Source organism: Bubalus bubalis, chromosome 9 (genome assembly GCF_019923935.1).
Source record: "Bubalus bubalis isolate 160015118507 breed Murrah chromosome 9, NDDB_SH_1, whole genome shotgun sequence".
In the NCBI taxonomy this organism is placed as follows: domain Eukaryota; kingdom Metazoa; phylum Chordata; class Mammalia; order Artiodactyla; family Bovidae; genus Bubalus; species Bubalus bubalis.
In genome coordinates this window covers 80,410,889-80,429,674 of record NC_059165.1, presented here as the reverse complement: position 1 = coordinate 80,429,674, position 18,786 = coordinate 80,410,889, and the positions used below count along the sequence as shown (strand labels likewise).

The 18,786-nt window shown below is 41.8% G+C and overlaps 1 protein-coding gene across 7 annotated transcripts in view; it reads right to left on the bottom strand.

Moving 5' to 3' along the window:
- Positions 1–5,162: 5,162 nt before the first annotated feature.
- Positions 5,163–18,786, bottom strand: part of SNX24 (sorting nexin 24) — a 175,213-nt gene continuing 161,589 nt past the window's right edge. For 6 of the 7 annotated variants that reach the window (XM_044947818.2, XM_044947812.2, XM_025293015.3 and 3 more), the window contains 5 exons: positions 17,203–17,297; positions 15,466–15,498; positions 14,881–14,945; positions 10,547–10,610; positions 5,163–6,392 (listed from right to left, as the gene is read on the bottom strand). In XM_044947818.2, the coding sequence (XP_044803753.1) occupies positions 6,329–6,392; positions 10,547–10,610; positions 14,881–14,945; positions 15,466–15,498; positions 17,203–17,297 (321 nt within the window). In that variant the 3' untranslated portion in view covers positions 5,163–6,328. Of the gene's footprint in view, positions 6,393–9,059; positions 10,611–14,880; positions 14,946–15,465; positions 15,499–17,202; positions 17,298–18,786 lie in introns of those variants that run through there. The other variant, XM_025293013.3, reaches the window with a different exon arrangement.

Below are 18,786 nucleotides of genomic sequence, written 5' to 3'. Positions count from 1 at the left end.
ACCCAGTGATCGAACCTGAGTCTCCTGTGCTGGCAGGTGGGTTCTTTACCGCTGAGCCACCAGGGAAGCCACATCTGACACATCGTAAGAGTCAAAACAAAGTACACAATGGAATCCACCAACGGAATTGTAAACCCATCACTAGTTCCATCAGGATGCTTGGGAGTCACGAATTTGGGGGATTTAGAGAGGATTCAACATGCCAATATCCCTTCTATTACCTATTTCTAAACTTTTATTGGGAATCATGTAAGTTTCCACATTTCAGAGGGTGTGAAGGACTGTTTTCCTGAAGCATACTGGGCCTTTATAGTGCTATTAAAACTAAGGTCACCGTCTGTCTCAAGTGATAGATATTATATCCTGTCATTTGGATAGATATCTCAATTTGAAAATTTGAACCTTTTCCTTCCAACCTGGACAAAAGACAGGTCTGCTTCCTATGCTTCCTCTAGACACTAGGACCTACATTGAGACAGAATGTTTTGAGGAGAGGAGTAAGAACTGGTCAGCTTGGAGCAGAGAAAAGTCAAGACTCGATTTATCCCTGCCATGCTGAAGTACAGCTCTCTATTTATAAAGACCCCAGAACTTTTAAATCACCTCCAAGCCTGTACAAGCTGCTCTCTCTGCCTGGAGAGCCTGTCCCATCCCTCCTTCTCCCCAAAACATCCTTCTGGGCTCCCTCCTCTGGTGAGCCTTCACTGGAGACTTCTTCACACCTTGTTCTAGCAGTTAACTTCCTGGACATCTCCTGTCTCCTCCTTGGACCAGAAGTTGTTCTTGGTCAAAGATTAGACCACACTCCTTGTCTCCCCCCAGGCAGTATTTCATGCATAATTGATGCTCAACAAGAATGATGAGAAATGGTAACCAAAAAGAATACACCTATGATTATACTATTAAGAGGTATTTAAACTCTTTCAGAACTATAAAGAGTTGAGCTTCCCTGGTGGCTCAGTTGGTAAAGAGTCTGCCTGCAGTGTGGCAGAGCAATGTTCAATCCCTGGGTTGGGAAGATCCTTTGGAGAAGGAAATGGCAACCCATTCCAATATTCTTGCCTGGAGAAGTCCATGGACAGAGGAGCCTGGTGGGCTACAGTCCATGGGGTCACAAAGAGTTGGACATGACTGAACGACTAACACCCACCCACCCAGGACTAAGAAACATGGTTCAACACTGGCATTTGTCTTTGGACTGCTTCTACTCTTTTTCAAAGGCTGTTATGTAAAAATAAATATATATATATACATATATATATACATATATATATATGTATATATATATTTTCTTCTTTATTTTCTGAATTGAAGTTAGAAGAGCATGACAGAAGTAGATTGGCAAAAGTGACGTGGATGTAAGGGGAGAGCCCCAGATGGTGGCGAGCCTTCAGTGGTAGTGCCCGTGGTGGGTGGGAGCTGGCTTGGGTGACTTGCCTTGGTCAAGAGCGAGCCAAGCTGCTGGCAGTTGGTGAAGCCAAGTCCTCTGCTAAGCACTATGGATTTGACCTGAGAAGCAATGAGAAACCACTCTCTCTTGAGTTGTAGGTACTATGTTGGGAAGTCATGGTGTCCACTTTGGAAACCTTTCACTTGAATCCTCATTTGTTGGGCCATTTATGTGGCTCATTGAGAAAACTGCACAATCACACCACTCACCGCGTGTAAACCCAGTTAGGCAGCAACAGGAAGTCCTTTGTGGTCAAAGTCACAGGTCTGCTCTCTGTGCTTGGCTTTGTTCCTGCTTTGGAGCATATTCCTGACCCTTGTGAACCAGGCATGAAGTTAGAGATAGGTCAGCAGCATAAATCTATCACAATGAAGGAAATCTAGCTTAGTTTCCTTCTGCTGCTGAATCAATGTTGCATCTAGTTTTGCTTCCATGCTTGGGCAGACACTAACCAGCAAACCAGGAGCCACCAAGACCTGGCAGAGGATTTATCCAGGAACCTGGGGCTCCCTGGAGATAGGGGTCTTATGTTAGTTCAGGCTGCTACAAAACAACATCATGGACCGGTGGGAGGTGCGGGGCTTATAAACAACACACGCCTATTTCTCACCATTTTGGACACTGGGATCCAAGATGCAGGCACCAGCAGATTTGGAGTCTGGCAAATGCCCTCTTGCTGGTTCCAAGACTGCCATCTTTTTGCTGTGTCCTCACATGGTAAAAGAGACAAGTGAATTCCCCACACTTGAGAACTGATCACCTTCTAAAGCCTCATTCCCAAATCCCATCATACTGGGGACTAGGTTTCAACATATGAATTTGGGTGGGGGTGTTAGTCACTCAGTTGTGTCTGACTCTTTGCAGCCCCATGGACTGTAGCTCATCAGGCTCCTCTGTCCATGGAATTCTCCAGGCAGGAATACTGGAGTAGATTGCCATGCCCTCTTCCAGGGGATCTTCCCAACCCAGGGACTGAACCCATGTCTCTTGCATTGCAGGCAGATTCTTTACCATCTGAGCCAGCAGGGAAGTCCTTGGGTGGGGTGGGGGACCCAAATGTTCAATCTATAGCAGGCCCCTACCTCCCATTCCAAGATCAATGAAAGGCACTATCATCCAACCAATTATTCTAACCAACCCACCCTTACCAACTTCTTTCTCCCCTCCTTTTACCTTCCACATCCATGCCTATCAGCAAGTTCATGGGTAGCTCTTCAATACATATTGAATATCTGTCTCACCCTCTCCACAGCCACCCCCCTAAAATAGGCCACCTCTCATCCAAGTTATCCAAGTGGCCCCTAACAGTCTCTCTGCTTCCGATCCTGCGCCTGTCCAGTCAGTCCATTCTCCACAGGTGGCCAGAATGAGCTTTTAAGAATAAATCAGATCAAGCGTGACACATCACATACCTTATTCTAAATTGCATATTGTTTGCTGATGCTTGCGAGTTGAAGGATTTTTTAAAAATCCCATTTTTAAAAATTTCACTGCCTGATCAAGAACAATAAATGGGTATAAAAACCCCAAACAAATCATTGCTTGCCAATTATACCTCAATAAAGCTGAATAAAATAAAATATCCCTTCTTTGTAACACCAGTCAGTTGTTTCCCATGGCACATAGGCTGTAAACCAAACTCCTCCACGTCGCAAGAAGGGCCCTGTGGGATATAGCCCCAGCCCTCACTATCTTTCTAACTCACCAGCTTTCCCTGGGGACCTTGACTGATGCTCTCTCCTCATTTGGGCTTTGGAACCTGCTGATGTCTCTGCGACACCCCTTCTCCCCCCAATTCTTGTCAGCTAATGCCTCTTAACATCCTTATGTCTCTACTTCAATGTCACTACCTCAGAGAAGGTTCCTGACCCACCCAAAGCTAAATTAGATATCTTCCCTGCACATAAGTAAACCCCTTTTTCTTTATAGCATGTAACACACTTCACATTGACACATTTGGGGGGTTATTTATCCCTCTAATATCACATTATTCTATAAATTCGGTGAAGTCAAGGATTCTAGTTTACTCAGATTCATATTTAAAGATATCACAGATTTAGAACAACATCATGATGCCTTATGTGATGAAAAAAATTTTGATACCAAGATATAAAAGCTCATGTAAAAGAAAATAGCTTCTAAGTGTAAGATATCTCTTATCTTTTACTACATTTAAAATACCTTTTTGGTTTTGTTAAGCTGCTAATGGGCTGGTGTCTTAAAGATGTTATCAGCCTTTCGTCGTGACCATCTGGCATTGTCTGATTTTGTGCCTGCTCCTCCTAGAAGTATTGTGGTTTTTTCAATTAAAAAAAAAAAATTAAGCATTGCAAAAAATATGCAGCTTGAAGGGTTGTGGCTCTCAAACTCTGGTGCACATCAGAATCACCTGGAAGGCCTGTTAGATTTCTGGGTCCCACTCCCCAAGTGTCCAGGGAAGGGCCTGAGAATGTGTACTTCTAACGAGTTCTTAGGTGATGCTGACGCTGCTGATCCAAGGTCTGAACTCCGAAAACCACTGCCCTGAGATGTCACAAAACCATGGTTTTTAATCACTGAATTAGCTTAGTAATGCATTTGTAAAGGATAGACATTTAAGAAATCATTTGAGCCATTAGAACTTGTATCAAATTGGTGAGCAAAGTGTAGAAAACCACTGTTTTAGAACAAACAGGAGGTAATGAATAATTATGCAAATGATTCTGGGAAGATGTTAACAAATCCTGACTGCAAGGTCAAGGTCATTTACATACGCCACAAACATTTCTGAAGGCCCTGCCGTGACGCACGCATAGCCAGCTCTGAGCTGGGTGACGGGATGGGAACACAGGCTGCTGGCCACCAACTCCTTCAACAGTGGTTCTGGGATCTACCCATCTCTGCACTGAGAAACAGGGTAAACAAATCAGATGCTGCCCCTGCCCTCATGCAGCTCTCCCCAGCTTCCCTGGGGAGAAAGACATTAAATAAACAGATGAAGATGGTACCAGTGTGCTCTGAGAGAAGAAGGGGGTACGGTGAGAGTTGGGGTGCTACGTAAGATCTAAGCTGAGACCTAACAGGTGAGAGTGGGCCAGCCTTCTGTTAAGAGAAGAGTGTTTCAGGGAAAGACTAGCAGGGTCAAAGGGCTTGAGCGAGAACCAAGGTTGGCAAGTCCTGGGAAAAGAAAGGCTAGTGTCACCGGTGAGATAAGTACCAGGAAGAGGAGGGTGAGGAACTTGGAGAGGGTGGTAGGAGTTTCCGTTTTAAGTGGGGATGGAAGCGACTGGATAATTTTGAGCAAGCGAGTGACATGACCCGAGGGACATGTCAAAAAGATGGCTCTGGCTCTTGTGTGAAGGACAGACTACAGTGAAAGTGGAAAGCTGCGAGAGGCCCAAGAGGATGCTGCAGCCGAGAGCACAGAGCACTCCCTCGGTTTAATCAAGGGAGATGGAAAAGCACTGATTTATAATGTAGGGTAGGAATACAAGCAACTGTCACAACACTTTTCTGACTTAAGTATTCAAATGTGATTCAAAAATGCACATTACAGTTTTTTAAAAAAACTTCTAATGGGAGGCTGATGGGGGAGAGAGACAGCTCGAATTTTGTGGATGATCAGTGCAAATCCTGATCCCTTTTATAACCTGGTGGCCTTAGTCAAGCTATCGTGCCTTTCTAGCCTTCATTTTTTTCACTGTAGAAGGGAAAAATAAGAACCTCAGGAAGATGCTGGAAGGCTTTTATGGGATAATCCATGGACAGAACTTAGCCCAGATTAGTGCTTTATCGTGTTAGTTACTTACTAATCTCTCTGATCTTCAATTTCTTCTTCTATAAAATCTTGTAAAAGCTGTGTCAAGTTATAATGAGATCAAGTATGGAAAGCCTTAGTATCATAACAGGTGACACCCAGACGTGCTCCGTAAATAAGAGCATCTAAGGGAAGAGATGATCAGAGCTGGAGACACTGTTGATGGCACCATGGCTGATGTTCAAGTAAAAGAAGACTGAAAATGTTTCACATCTTATAGGTCAGACTTGCAATTATACTCTGAGAATATAAAACAACATTTTTCTTTAGTCAATTACATGTATTCCAAAGACTTAACATTTCAATATGCCCTCCTCCCTCCTACACAAAAATAAACACCTCTTCACCCTCAGAATCCAGACGGTCACTCTGCATCTTCATGGACAGAAAACATAAATGTTGTAGAATTTTCTGTTTTGAGTTACTGTCTGTTACTTTCCTGGGTTTCTGCTGCTGAATTAGAAATCTATCATTATCATCAAGGATGAAAACTGAAACAAAGCCGAGATGAAAAGTGATCATTTCAAAGCTGAGTTAAAAAGACTGGAGAAGATTGTTTGAATCACTGAACCTTATATCCAGTTCAGTTAAATGGAAAGATACTCCCTCATAAATGGCTAAAAATTCTGGAAAACAAGGATTATGTCTCTCTGTTCTTTAGATAACTAACACCATGCTGTAATTTCATTTAAAGAATGGATGAATAAATGAATATATTCATTATATGGTATCAATTGAGACCACTACAAACTTGTCTGTCATCCTCTCTGCTTCTTCAAAGAATCCTGCTATAGACTGAATGTTTGGGTCCACATCCACACCCCCAAATTTATATGCTGAAATTAAATTCCCTAAGTGATGGTGTTTGGAGGTGGGGCCTTTGGGAGGTGATTAGGGATTAGTGCCCTTGTGAAAGAGGCCCCAGAGAGATCCCTGGTAAATTCCCCACCATGTAACTACACAGGGAAAACAGAGCCCCTTACTAGATACCACATGTGCCCTGATCTTGTACTTCCCTGAGTTCAGAACTGAGAGAAATAAATATTTGTTGTTTATAAGCCATCCAGTCTATGCTATTTCTGTTACCACAGCCAGAATGAATGCAATACTAGGAGAGTTAAATCTTCATTTATTTCATAGTAGATTCTGCAGGAGGTAGGGAAGTCAATAATCACCAAAGAAGGGGAGTTCAGAGACCATCTCACACTCTCAAAGCATCAAACAGTGGTTCCTAACCTAAGTATGTGTCAGAATCAACTGGGAAGTTTCTCTTAGTACCCACTGACAGGCCCCAACCCACCGCCTCCCCGATTTACTGATTCAGTTTTAGATGATTCTGATGCACATCTCTGGCTCAGAACTATTGTTTTTAGAATCTCATAGGTTACCAGGGATATGAGAATAGCACCCTTGATAAATATCACTAATTGGTTGCCACACCCTTACTCACTGAGTCTATTCTAAAAGAACTGTGGTAAAATACACGACATAAAATTTACCGTTTTAATCATTTTTTTTTACAGTGGCATTAAGTGCATTCACATCATTGTGCAACCACCATCCTCACCATCCATCTTCAGAACTTTACCTTCCCCAACTGAAACCCACTAACTCCCCATCTCTCCCCACCCCCAGCCCCTGGCAACCACCACTCTATTTTCTGTTTCTAGGAGTATGACTATTCTAGACACCTCAAATAAGTGGAATCATACAGCAGTTGTCCTTTTGTGACTGGCTGACTTCACTTAGCATAATGTCTTCAAGATTTATCCATGTTGTAGCAGGTGTCAGAATTCCCTTCCTTTTTAAGGCTGAATTATCCACTGTATGTATAGACCATATTTTATCCATTCATCCATCAGTGGGCACTTGTGTTGCTTCCACCTTTTGGTTATTGTGAAACTCATTTGTAACTTGGTTGTAGAAATAACTGTTCAAGTCCCTGCTTTCACTTTTTTTCTTTGGTATATATCCAGAAGCGGAATTGCTAGATCATATTGTAATTTTAATTTTTTAAAGAACTGCCATACTATTTTCCACAGAGTTTGCACCGTTTTACATTCCTACTAGCAACATATAAGGGTTTCCAGGTCTCTGCATCCTTGCTGATACTTGTTATTTTCTCCTTGTTTTGGATAGTATCCACTCTGGTTGGTGAGTCAGAATCCTTACCTGAGCACTTTAGACAGCCATTATCAATTGACCAAGTTGACAAATGAGATAAAAGCCCTTTGTTGTTCCTAAACGGTGATCATAAGATTTACATACTTGTCAAAGTGAAGTGACTGAAGAATTTACCATGTGGTGATGGCCACAGTGCTGTTGGATTGTATACACAGCCTGCTGTTTGAAATGGGGGAGAGGAGGAGGAGAAGGAAGGACACCAACAGAAAGGATATCAGGGCCTCCATATGCAAACTGGCCAGATGGCGGAGGTTAGGTCTGAGCAAGGCTCTGTGAAACAGCAATGGGTGGGTGGGAACCATTCTGAGACCAGCCCCAAGCAAAGCACCAAATCCAAGAACTGGGGGGTGAGGGAGTGTGAGGGCTGTCTCTATATCCTGGCATAAATGGTAAGAGGGCTTCTTTTCCTTCTCTTTATTCTCTTTTCTTCCCTGTACTCTTTACTTCTTTACTGGCTATGGATCCATGATATGAAAAATCCATCTTATAAAAATGGAGAAACAGAAGAATATTATGTACACTAAATACACAGTATTTGCTTGCATGTGGATGAGAGTTTCTGAAAGTACACATGTAAACCAAGTACAGTGGTGTCTCTAGGAAGGGAACTGGGAATCGAGGAGACAGGATGGGAGGAGATTTTTCTTTTTATCTATCTTTTTATTAAAATTTTGACTGTGGAAATACATTCCATCCTCTTTCCAACACGCATTTCTGAGCTGCTGAGACCAGGAAGTTCCAACTCCTTCCCAGACTCCCTTGAAGTTGGGGATCAAGAAGAAGGTTCTGCCAATTGTGCTTTCATGAGCAATAGACAAGAAGATGGAAGTGGGTGGATATCATCCTGCTGCTCTGTGCTGTGGCTGCTGACAAGCAAGGCCATGGGTGTGAGAGGCAACCGCGGTGTAGGTGGTGCAGGGGACACTTGTTCTTGTGCCCAGTCACCAGCTTCCTGGGTGCTGCCCTGAGGCAGTTATGGTGCTAACAGGTACCTCCTGAATCTATGTGCCGATCCCTGCATCACAACTACACGTGCTGGTTTTGACCTCAACACCTTCCATAGCAGCCTCTCTGCTCCCTGAATTCCTTAAGACAGAGGTTGTAGCTTCCCTGGAAGGAGGGTACTGGAAATTGCTGGGGTATTCTGGAAATTGTGCCTAGAAGCACACAGGAGGTCATTCCCTGCATCCTTCTAGAAGATTCTGTAAGCACTGTTTCTTTTGATTCCATTCTGCTTAAAACTCCTACTGTAGTTGTGGTTTCTATTTCCTGTGATGGAATTGAAATGAAATATGAAATGACATAGTAAACATTTAAATTAAATTAAAAATGAAGGTCATCACTGAAAAAGATTTTAATTCTCACAAAAGATTCCTTCAGTGGTGTGTCACCAATGATGGTTGATCTTTATATATATATTTTTAATTCTTACTATCTTGGCAAATAAATTATTTAATGCATATCTACTGGCTTAATAGGTGAGGTAATTTAACTTTTACCTTGTTGGATTAGAAATAAATGTTTATGTGAATATGGGAGAAGTGTGTGTGTGTGCATGTGTGAAAAAAGAAAAGACACAGCTTGTGTCTCCATTATAAGATCCTACCAGTAGAAGACATATTCAAATACTTTGGGTTCTTCATTTTTATTTAACTCAAAATAGCTAATAACAAAAACATTTAAAAAATATCTCCAACACTTGACTCTTCAGTCATTTTTGGTTGACGACACTTGATTATTCAGTTCTTACTTTCTTTCCCACGTTGTCACACATCTAGCATAAATACATCATCAAGAATTTGCAGCAAGCTTTAAACCTGTATGTTTAGAGCTTAGTCAAAAACCATGATTTACTTATTAGTTTTGAATTTAAATATTTTTCTCCTACACAGAAGCTTATTAAGCTAATAATCATAAATAGGCTAGCTATTAATTAGTTTTCAAGGAAATGCCCAAATACAGCACACATATACAGGCTGCACATATGCTTTTATCCTTTATTAGACAAAATCTGAATGCTTTAAGATGTACAGTGGAGATGCATCATAAACTCATTTAATTTGTATTAATACAAAATATGAGGTCAGTGAAAAGGAAATGATAAGCAATAAGGAAAATAACGATCAATCTGGCAACTATACCACCTATTCAATGAATGGATGCCCTTGAGTAAACCTAGATGAGTGTTGTCAATCTGGTGTTCCCTCAGTCACTGTCCGTTCACATTTATCTTTTATAGGGCAAGCATCTTGCAAGGCTAAGTATAATTCTAGTGTTTAAAGGCATGTGTTTCTTCTACAAAACAGTGCCTGAACAAACACCAACAACTTTAATTGGTCTTCAACCGTTATCGTCAACAGTTGTCTCTTCCAACACTGGAGAAAAAACTGGTTGTGGTGGATGGAGATTTCCAATATGGCACCATTCTAAAGGGCTTTCAAGGATAATCTTGAGACCCCCATTCTATCTTATGTGCTGACATTAGAAGCGAATCCCTGCATATGATGCAACTCCACTGTAATGCAAGTTAAAATACCATGATTTTTAAAATGCCCTAGTATGGTCAGTATAATTTCATTTCCAGTTTAGTTCCTTCCTCACATTTAGCAGTGTGTTTCCGTAATGCTCTCCTGGTGCCAGCATTTCAGAATGTTATCTATCACTGGCTGAGAAAAAAATCTCACGATGAAAAGATTAGTGTGTCATAGAATCTGAACCAAAAAAGCTACCAAAGCTGATCAGTCTCACAATGATTCAGGGTAAGATTTTCAATTAGCAAATGGTGTGATTGAAGTGGAGAGGAACTGTTTTGCTACACTTGGAGGTCCCAAAGATCTTCTTTAGTCTTCTTTTCCCGGGGTTTCTAAATTGGCAGCTACATTCTACTTCTTAAACACTTGGCCTTAACCTCAGCACTGCCCCAATTCGGTTTCTATTTTTAAAAGCACCATTCTAATGGAAATGTCCCTGCTCTGAATTAAGCTGGGACTGTGAATTTTACCACTAGCGAGAGAGCCGTTATGTCATCGAGTTTAGGTTAATTTGGTAGGTATCGATTTCCTTGACTACGACTTCGAAACCTGCTTCAGCTTCTTCTAGCCATGGAGGATTTCTACCTGGGCTGTAGATGAGGGTAAAATATCCCATGGAGAACTCCTTCAATAACCACATTTGGAAAATCTGAAAAACAAAAGGAAAACTGCTTTTCTTATGCACATCAACGAAACATACGTGCATTTTGCAGAACACAACAAGGTAAGGCCTAGGCATAACTTAGGGGTGTGTATCGCCATACAGTTCGCCCATGTTTCAGATGTGACATCAGACATGCTGTTTTGGCCTCGAGTCACTTAAGGGTACCACTGCGAGTTGCAGGAATGTGCAGCCAGATTTGTAGCTTATTGATTTAAGGGATGTTCTAATGGGTAATGCTGCCAGGCCCCAGCTCTTTATCTGAATGTTTTCTCACAAGGAAGATAGATTACACTGGCAATTCAGTTTCTAACAAAATCTCAATATACTTGAAGGAATTCTAAGATTTCTACTGGGAATACTTTGCGGCAGTTTTTCCATTGTGGTTTACAGCAGCATTTAGCCCGAGGTGTCTGGAATCTGCTTGTTCTATTACGCTAGTTTCTAGAGAGCAGGAGCACGGGAGCCTGTCTTCCTAATGTAAAAGGGCCAATCTCTGACAAAAGGCCCCCTTTGTCAAACTTGAAAAATCAGCTCCTTTTTTATAGGAGACACAAAGGAAATTCAGAGCTGTAGTTTCTGTTGTACCACATTTTAGTTATCAGAGTAAGTAAGACATGAACGGATAAATTGAACAGGGAACCAATCTATCACATCTATACATAATTATACCCAGGATTTACATAAATGTAGTTATTATATGAGGAAAGCAAGAGATCCCTAAGTATGTTCACCTATTAATTCAACCTGTACAGAGGACCCACTACATAAAACCACTTACAAGGGCATTGGACCTCATCAGGGGAACAGAGAGGCTCTTAGAGGAGAGAGCTTGGGAGAGGGAGCTGACCGGCTGTGAAGTCTGAGGCAGGTGGGTGCCCTGTGGAGGGTTCAGAGACCTGCATGGAGGCTAAGGTAGCAAGAGGAGTGGCCTCAGTGAGGGCAGGGGGACAATTCAAGCCTGCTAGGAAGGAACAGGAAATCTGGCTTTATCTGAAAAACAAGGAGAAGCTGTGGAGGGACGTTAAACAAAGTGAGACAGAAATTAATCATTTTGAAAAGTTGTCTGTGGTTGACATTCAGACAGCAGTCAGGAGCAAGGTGGCAATGGATTTGATGGGACTAGTGAAGGATTTCACAACAGTACCTACCGAATAGGTCATTGTAAAAATCGGTGAATGAAACAAAGTGCTTGGACCTGAACTTGGCATAGGGTTCAGTTCAGTTCAGTTCAGTCGCTCAGTCGTGTCTGACTCTTTGCGACCCCAAGAACTGCAGCACGCCAGGCCTCCCTGTCCATCACCAACTCCCGGAGTCCACCCAAACCCACGTCCATTGTGTCAGTGATGCCATCCAACCATCTGATCCTCTGTCCCAGCTATTATGACATACCAGACACTGCCTAATCACTGGGGATACAAATAACAGTGCTTGCCTAAGCCATGGAACTTGCATGTTAGGCAGGGAGATAAGTGAATAAACAAACAAAATGTGTTTAAAAATATCTCTAATACACAAGCAATTAATTACTCCATGACTGCTTGAGTTACTCAGAAAACTGCCCTTGCCTTTGCTTCTCACTGAGAGGTGATGAGAAGGAATGTGATTTAGGGTAGATTTTGTTGTTATTTTTGTTGGTTTTCATTTATTTTTAGAAACATTTATTGTGAAGCTTATAAAAAAAAAATAGTGAACAGGGTGGAGGGGCTCTTGGAGGTTAATCAAAAGGAGAATCAGCAAAGGCTCCCTGAAGTTGGACCTGAAAGAGGAGAAGGCCAACAATGTGTGAGAATGAGAAGAGGGTTCGAGAAAGAAGAAATGGCAAGCACCCTGAGGGGAGAGTTCACTACATCTGGGACCCAGGAAGAACTGCAGTGTGGCTGGATCAGTGTGTTAGGGCGTCCCAGCAGAAACATGAGCCAGGGCCAGCCCATGGAGGGCCATGTCAACCATGGCACGAGTCTGGGGCTCACAGAGAGGGTTCAGATGGAAAAATAATATTGTGACTCAGCTGTACACTCAAGGTCATCAAGGCCACAGCAAGGAGGAGATTGTTCCAAAGAAAGTAAAAGTAGAACAGAGAGTCTAGGAGAGCCTTCAGGAGAGCTGCCAGAACCAGGAAGAAGAGCAGAAATGTGGGAAAGCCAAGGGGAGGTGGTGTTTGAAGACAGGGAACGTGGTCACCAGTGGCTAAAGTTGAGAGGTCAAGGAAGAGGAGGGCTGAGAAAGCCCACAGAGAGTAGTCACACAGCTGGCCCTGGGGACCTGGGCAAGAGTTATTAGGAATTCCCCAGAAAAACCTAAACAAAGGCCAAAAACCACATGCTAAGAGAATAATGCTTTATTTTTAGCATTTTAGAAGAGGACAGTGCTTAACTGCCAAAATTTTAAAGACAGACACTCCTCTGACTTTATGGGTCTCAGTGTCTGTGTGAAAGTATTTCCAGATTCTGCATCCTCTGGAAAAGTAACCTCAACATTTTGTTTTAAAGCCATACAATGTGAATATGTGACACAAGTAAAATTTATCTTTAAATTAAATGCTAAAGAACTGCAAGAATGCATCACTGGTATAATACCTCTAAGACAATAGGAATCTGATTTATGACACGGGTCCAGCCAAAGTTCCATGAAAGGAGATTTAGTGACTGGTTCTCTCACACCTGGTTCCATTCCTTACATCAAATTCATGATTTTCACTTACTCTGAAGCAGGAATTCCCTTTTGGTGCAAGTCACTCCACTACATCAACATTCTACCAATGATCCATACTTTACTACTCTTTCCAGCTTCGGACTTTTGCCCCTGATACTCCTTCCCAGAAAGTTCTGCCGTTCTTCATGGTCAAGCCAAGTGCATAGCACATGCTACTTAACAACCTGGATGAATTGAGTTCAAAGACCACAAAATATCTTCCCTCTTCTAGATAGCAAACTGGCTACTAGTCCACGGTGATCACTCTATTCAACACTTTTCTAGGAATTTCAGTCCAAAGCACAAAATATCTGAGCAGAAACAATACCTGGGGAGGGTGCTTGTGGAACCATTATTAAAAGCTAGAAAGACTACTTTATAAATCACTGCCCATGTACTCTAGACTAGGCTACATAGTGAATATTTGTTAAATGTAACATCTTGTTAATATAATATCAACCTAACACACCAGGCATATTTGGTGTGCATTAGAAGTAAATGCTAAAGAAAGGTAATTATTCCTCACTGAAAGAATTTTATAGGGAAAATACTATTACAAGACCATATGTGTATACTGTTGCATGACAAAAGGCAGCTTTCTTCTAGAAAGGTCCTCCACAGAGTGGGGCTGTGTCTGAGCCAGGCTTCTTTAAATGGACAGCAAGTGGCTGACTCGAGCACAAGAGTACAGTCCCTTCTCTCTTGCTGGGGATAAGGTTTTATTGCCAGAATGTAGGGAAGGTGTCCACAGATAATCTATCTATTGCTATTTAGCTGCTATGCTATTTAGTCACTCGCAGAAACAAAGGCTGCAAATCCACTATACGCAGAGAGCACAGAAGGAGAGATTAGGCAAAAAGAGATCCACGCTCCAGACCTGTGAAACCAGGCAAGTCAGGGACCTCCCTGAGATCCACTTTTCTCAAGATCTAACGATGATAACTGCCCTGCCAATTTCCTAAGGTGGTTAAGGAAATTAAATGAGACAATGTCTGAGAATATACTGACAAAGAGTTGAATATCGGAACACTTTGAGAGGGACTCTGGATAATTTAAATTTCTTTGCACAAAGAAAGGACTTGGGCTAAAATACGACATTACACTTAAATTAATCCCTTATACTTAAACATACAAACTTTTTATTTGACTGTCAAAGACGCTGTAATCTAAATGGAAAGGGAGACACATGCAATGTATATACACAGCTTTGGGAAAGAAGCATTAAAAAAAAAAAGGACCAGGGCCTTGGATTCAAACCCTACCTGGCATCTGGATAAAAACTGGCATAGTCTAAAATACCACCACCCCCCAAATTAATACCTTTACCCCCTTATCACTCTAATTCAAAACAGCCTGGAGAGAGAGAAAGAAAAATTACATTTCCTCCTGAAAGGCCTGCCCCAATTAAAATTCTGAATGTCTCTTACACCAAGAGCACTGGTTTATTGGCAGATTATTAAGCCCTGGACCAATGTCACTCTGTTAGACCTGTATTAAAAACGTGGTTTATGTGGTGCAGGGTCAGATCAGTAAAGAGCTGTTAGCAGATGACAGGTTTGATTACCGCTGGCTGCAGGCAAGACGTATGGATCCCTGAGGAACAGCAGCACCGGCTGGTGGGACAGTTTGCTGGAAAGGTCAAGAACAGGCATGTCAGCATCAGGGGACGACGGTAAACAGAAAACACTACAAACTAGCTTTGAGGGGATCAAACTGCTGTGCGGGGACATCTCAAGGTTCATGTATCTAACGGTGTGGGCGAATAATAGCAAGCAGAGCTGCAGGAACAAATCACCAGCAGCGGGCTCATCTTCCATTCATGTCTTTGTGGAATCGGAAGCAGATATACAATAAATCACTGATGCAAAGTGTTTTATTTTTTGAAATCTTGTAGTACGACTATTGATGAAATAGTATTCTTATTTCATGTATGAAACAACGTAGGGTTTTATTCCTTCACCCTTAAATAGAACTGGCTACTTCTGTAACTTCCCATCAAAGATTTGTCATTTTAAAATGAATTTTCTACCAAAGATTTTAAAGAAAATCTTGACTTGAAACAATTAGATGATGGTAATGAAACACTTAACAAAACCACAGTCCTCTTCTCGGTTTGTATAACTCCTGATTGACTGGTATTTGTTCTTACCTTGACTCTTCAGATTCTGTCTCATCAAAAGATCTAAATTTTTTTGACAAGAAAAGAAAAAGACAATAAAAGCTGGGTCAGTTAACAAAGGAAGATATAGCTAGTATTCTTAGAGCTCTAAATTGGCAGACATTTTGAGAAAGAGACTGGTATTTTCACAGAGTCACAGGATGGCTGATGCCTCTTCCTAAGGAATCCTAAGATGGTAATATTCTTATATTTCAGTTTTCCTGAAGAAGATCACTCAAAAACCCTATAGTTTTGCTTTTGGACTTATATAATGGAGAAAAGACTTCACTCACTTCATTCCCACTACTTCTTAAAAATACATAACCACATATTAAGCCCAACTTCCCAGCAAATGCACCAAGTTGAAACAGGAATACACTGGCCATGTACGTGATTTGGTGAGTGGGGTATATGGCTCTTGTTCTGAGGTGACTGAAAAGTGGCCCTGAGTGAATGCTGCCACTGAGGGAGCTATGACAGGTCTTAGTGGCTTCTCAACCAGCAGATGGCTGCAGATTAACATGCCTTTGGGTGTGGTTAGCTTAAACTTCTTGTAGCTAGTGTGGGTCCTTCAGGCAGGTCTGGAGACAGCAAGAAAATGGATCCAACACTCTCCCCAACTTGGGTCTGCAGAGAGTCTGTGACGATGGAGTTCTGAATGAATAGATCTAATATGTCAGGGGTGTTGCTGATGGCCTTTGGAGGTCAGATCATCACAGGTGCCCAGAGCTGAGTGAGTGAGTTAGTTCAGAGTTAACTCTTTGGAAGAACTTTTCTTGATTGCTGATTATATCAAATGTCTGGTTTCTTGGTAGAGAGAGATTAGGATATGCAGCTCTGCATTCAGAAGTTCTTGAGGGAGGCAGTGGGGAAGCAAGGAAAGAGTTTATGCCAGAGGCCTGGGCTCTGGCAGCTACAAGGCAGGAGATTTGGGGAAAGGCACTTTATTCCTGTGGCTCAGTTTGCTCAACTATAAAATGAAGGGAGTTGGGTAAAATCATTTTTAAGATCATTTACAGCTTTAAACTTACATGAATAAATGTGTCAAGGGGATATAGACTTTGCCCAAGTATCCACAAATAAACATGTGCTGTGCTTAGTTGCTCAGTCATGTCTGACTCTTTGTGACCCCATGGACCATAGCCCGCCAGGCTCCTGTCCATGGGGATTCTCCAGGCAAGAATACTGGAGTGGGTTGCCATGCCTTCCCTCAGGGGATCTTCCCAACCCAAGGATCGAACCTAGGTCTCCTGCATTTCAGGTGGATTTCTTTATCATCCGGGCCACCAGGGAAGTCCAAAAATACACCCCTATCCCTTCTCCAGGGGATCTTCCCGACTCCAGAATTGAGCTAGGGTCTCCTGTATTGCAGGCAGATTCTTTACCAGCTGAGCCACCAGGGAAGCCCACAAATAAACATATCAGTTCTTGAACAGGCTATTGAGAGCCATACTTCCCACCATGTAACATCATTCCCTGTAACAGAGTAATTAAAAAAGTCAATTCCTCAAGTCTAAACCCGAGTTAGTTGGTCCCTTGGCCACAATATGGAGATGAGGACTCAAGAGCAATTCCTTTGACTACGAGTAGGGGGCGAGTGAGTGCTGTCCCAAGCCAGAAGAATGGGTGTGCCCAGGCTGGCCCTTCTGGCATCATTAGGGTTATGTGTTAGGCCAATAAGTGTTTGCAAAGCAACTTAATGTCCAATAGGTAAACAACAACTCTTACCCATAACTCTCTGTCTTTGGTAGAGAGGGCAAATGTCGCACATTTAGGAAATCGAGAAACAGCTTGGGAAGTTCTTCATTTTCCAGAATGACAGCCTGTGAAAGTAGAAAACAATTAGAAAGTGAAGTTTGCTAGACAATCAATCAAATACACTATTCTGAAAAGTCATAACCATCCATCAAAGTTCTTACCAGCATTATTACTCAAAAGTGAAATGAGAGTGGTGCCTATTTCACCCACCAAGAATTCAGGCCAATACACATGCTATTCGGTGTCAGCAAATGCTCCATTTTATCTATTCCTTCACTTAACCAGCATTTACAGAGCATTTTCTATACTTTAGATGCTGACTAGGGGGCAAGACCGCTGGGTACCAGGTAGACACAGTTCCCTGACTTCAAGGAGGTTCTAATCCAGAGTACCTCAAAACCTGGGAACACCAAAAATACTGCTAAGACAGTTTCATCAAGTCTTCTTTATTTAGTGATGAAACGGTTTAACTGTGTGTGTGTGTGTGTGTGTGTGTGTGTGTGTGTGTATGTGTGTATCATAAGAGACCACAATTGTTCAGGAAATGCTATACATGTTTTTTTAAACTAGAAGATTTAGTCAAGATCTTTTAGCTATTACCTATTTCAGCAACAGGATCAACTGACATTTATTGCTATTTGGACAGCTCCACTTAAAGGGTCAGTAACAATTTTACCACTAAGTGTAAATCAGTGTATATACTGAAAAAAAAAAAAATCTATAGAGTTCTTCCATTTAGGGAGCTCTGCTAAATAGCTGCCATAATGGCATAACTATGTCAGTTCTCAGATACCCAAATTATGCAATTTCCAGGAGGGATCGAATAGAGAACTGTAAGAGTGCACTTTCATATATATTTATTTTTGAAAGGGTCTGCCAGAGAAATGATTGCACCTCCCTCCCCCGCTTTTTAAAAAAAAACAAAGACCATGGGAAAAGCATCAAACATTGTGCAATAATTTCTAAAATTAATATAACTATTTCAAGGGTCATTTTTTGTAATTTACCATGGCTTTTTTTTCACCCTAATACATACACTATTTAAAAGACAATGAGAATTGATGGTGAAATGTCACTTACACAGCTGATCAGGAATAGCTACGCAAGGTGATGCAAAAGGTATATAACAAATGACAAAAGATCAAACTGCATGTATCTTGTATACACGTAATTCTGCATAATGTATTGTTTTTAGTTATGATTTAAATCTGGAGCTGCCCATTTCTCACCATGCTTTGGAATTCTGTTACCCAGTTCAGGACACATAAATGGAATGAGCTCCCACAGAGGTCACCAGGGCCAGCAGACCGATCTCTGCTTGATACTAGTGCTCAACTCTCCCACTGCTCAGTTCCTGGAGAGTCATCAGCTGAAGAACCAACCTTGTCTGGGGCTCTTACTACTCCTTACACAGCCCACTGTACCCCCTGAAGCTTAAGCAATGAAAAAGAGAGGGGGGTAAAAAGGTATTGGGGGTAATACTTTATTCATTAAACAAATATTTACTGAGCACCTATTATGTTAGGCACTGGGATATGACAATGAATATTACGT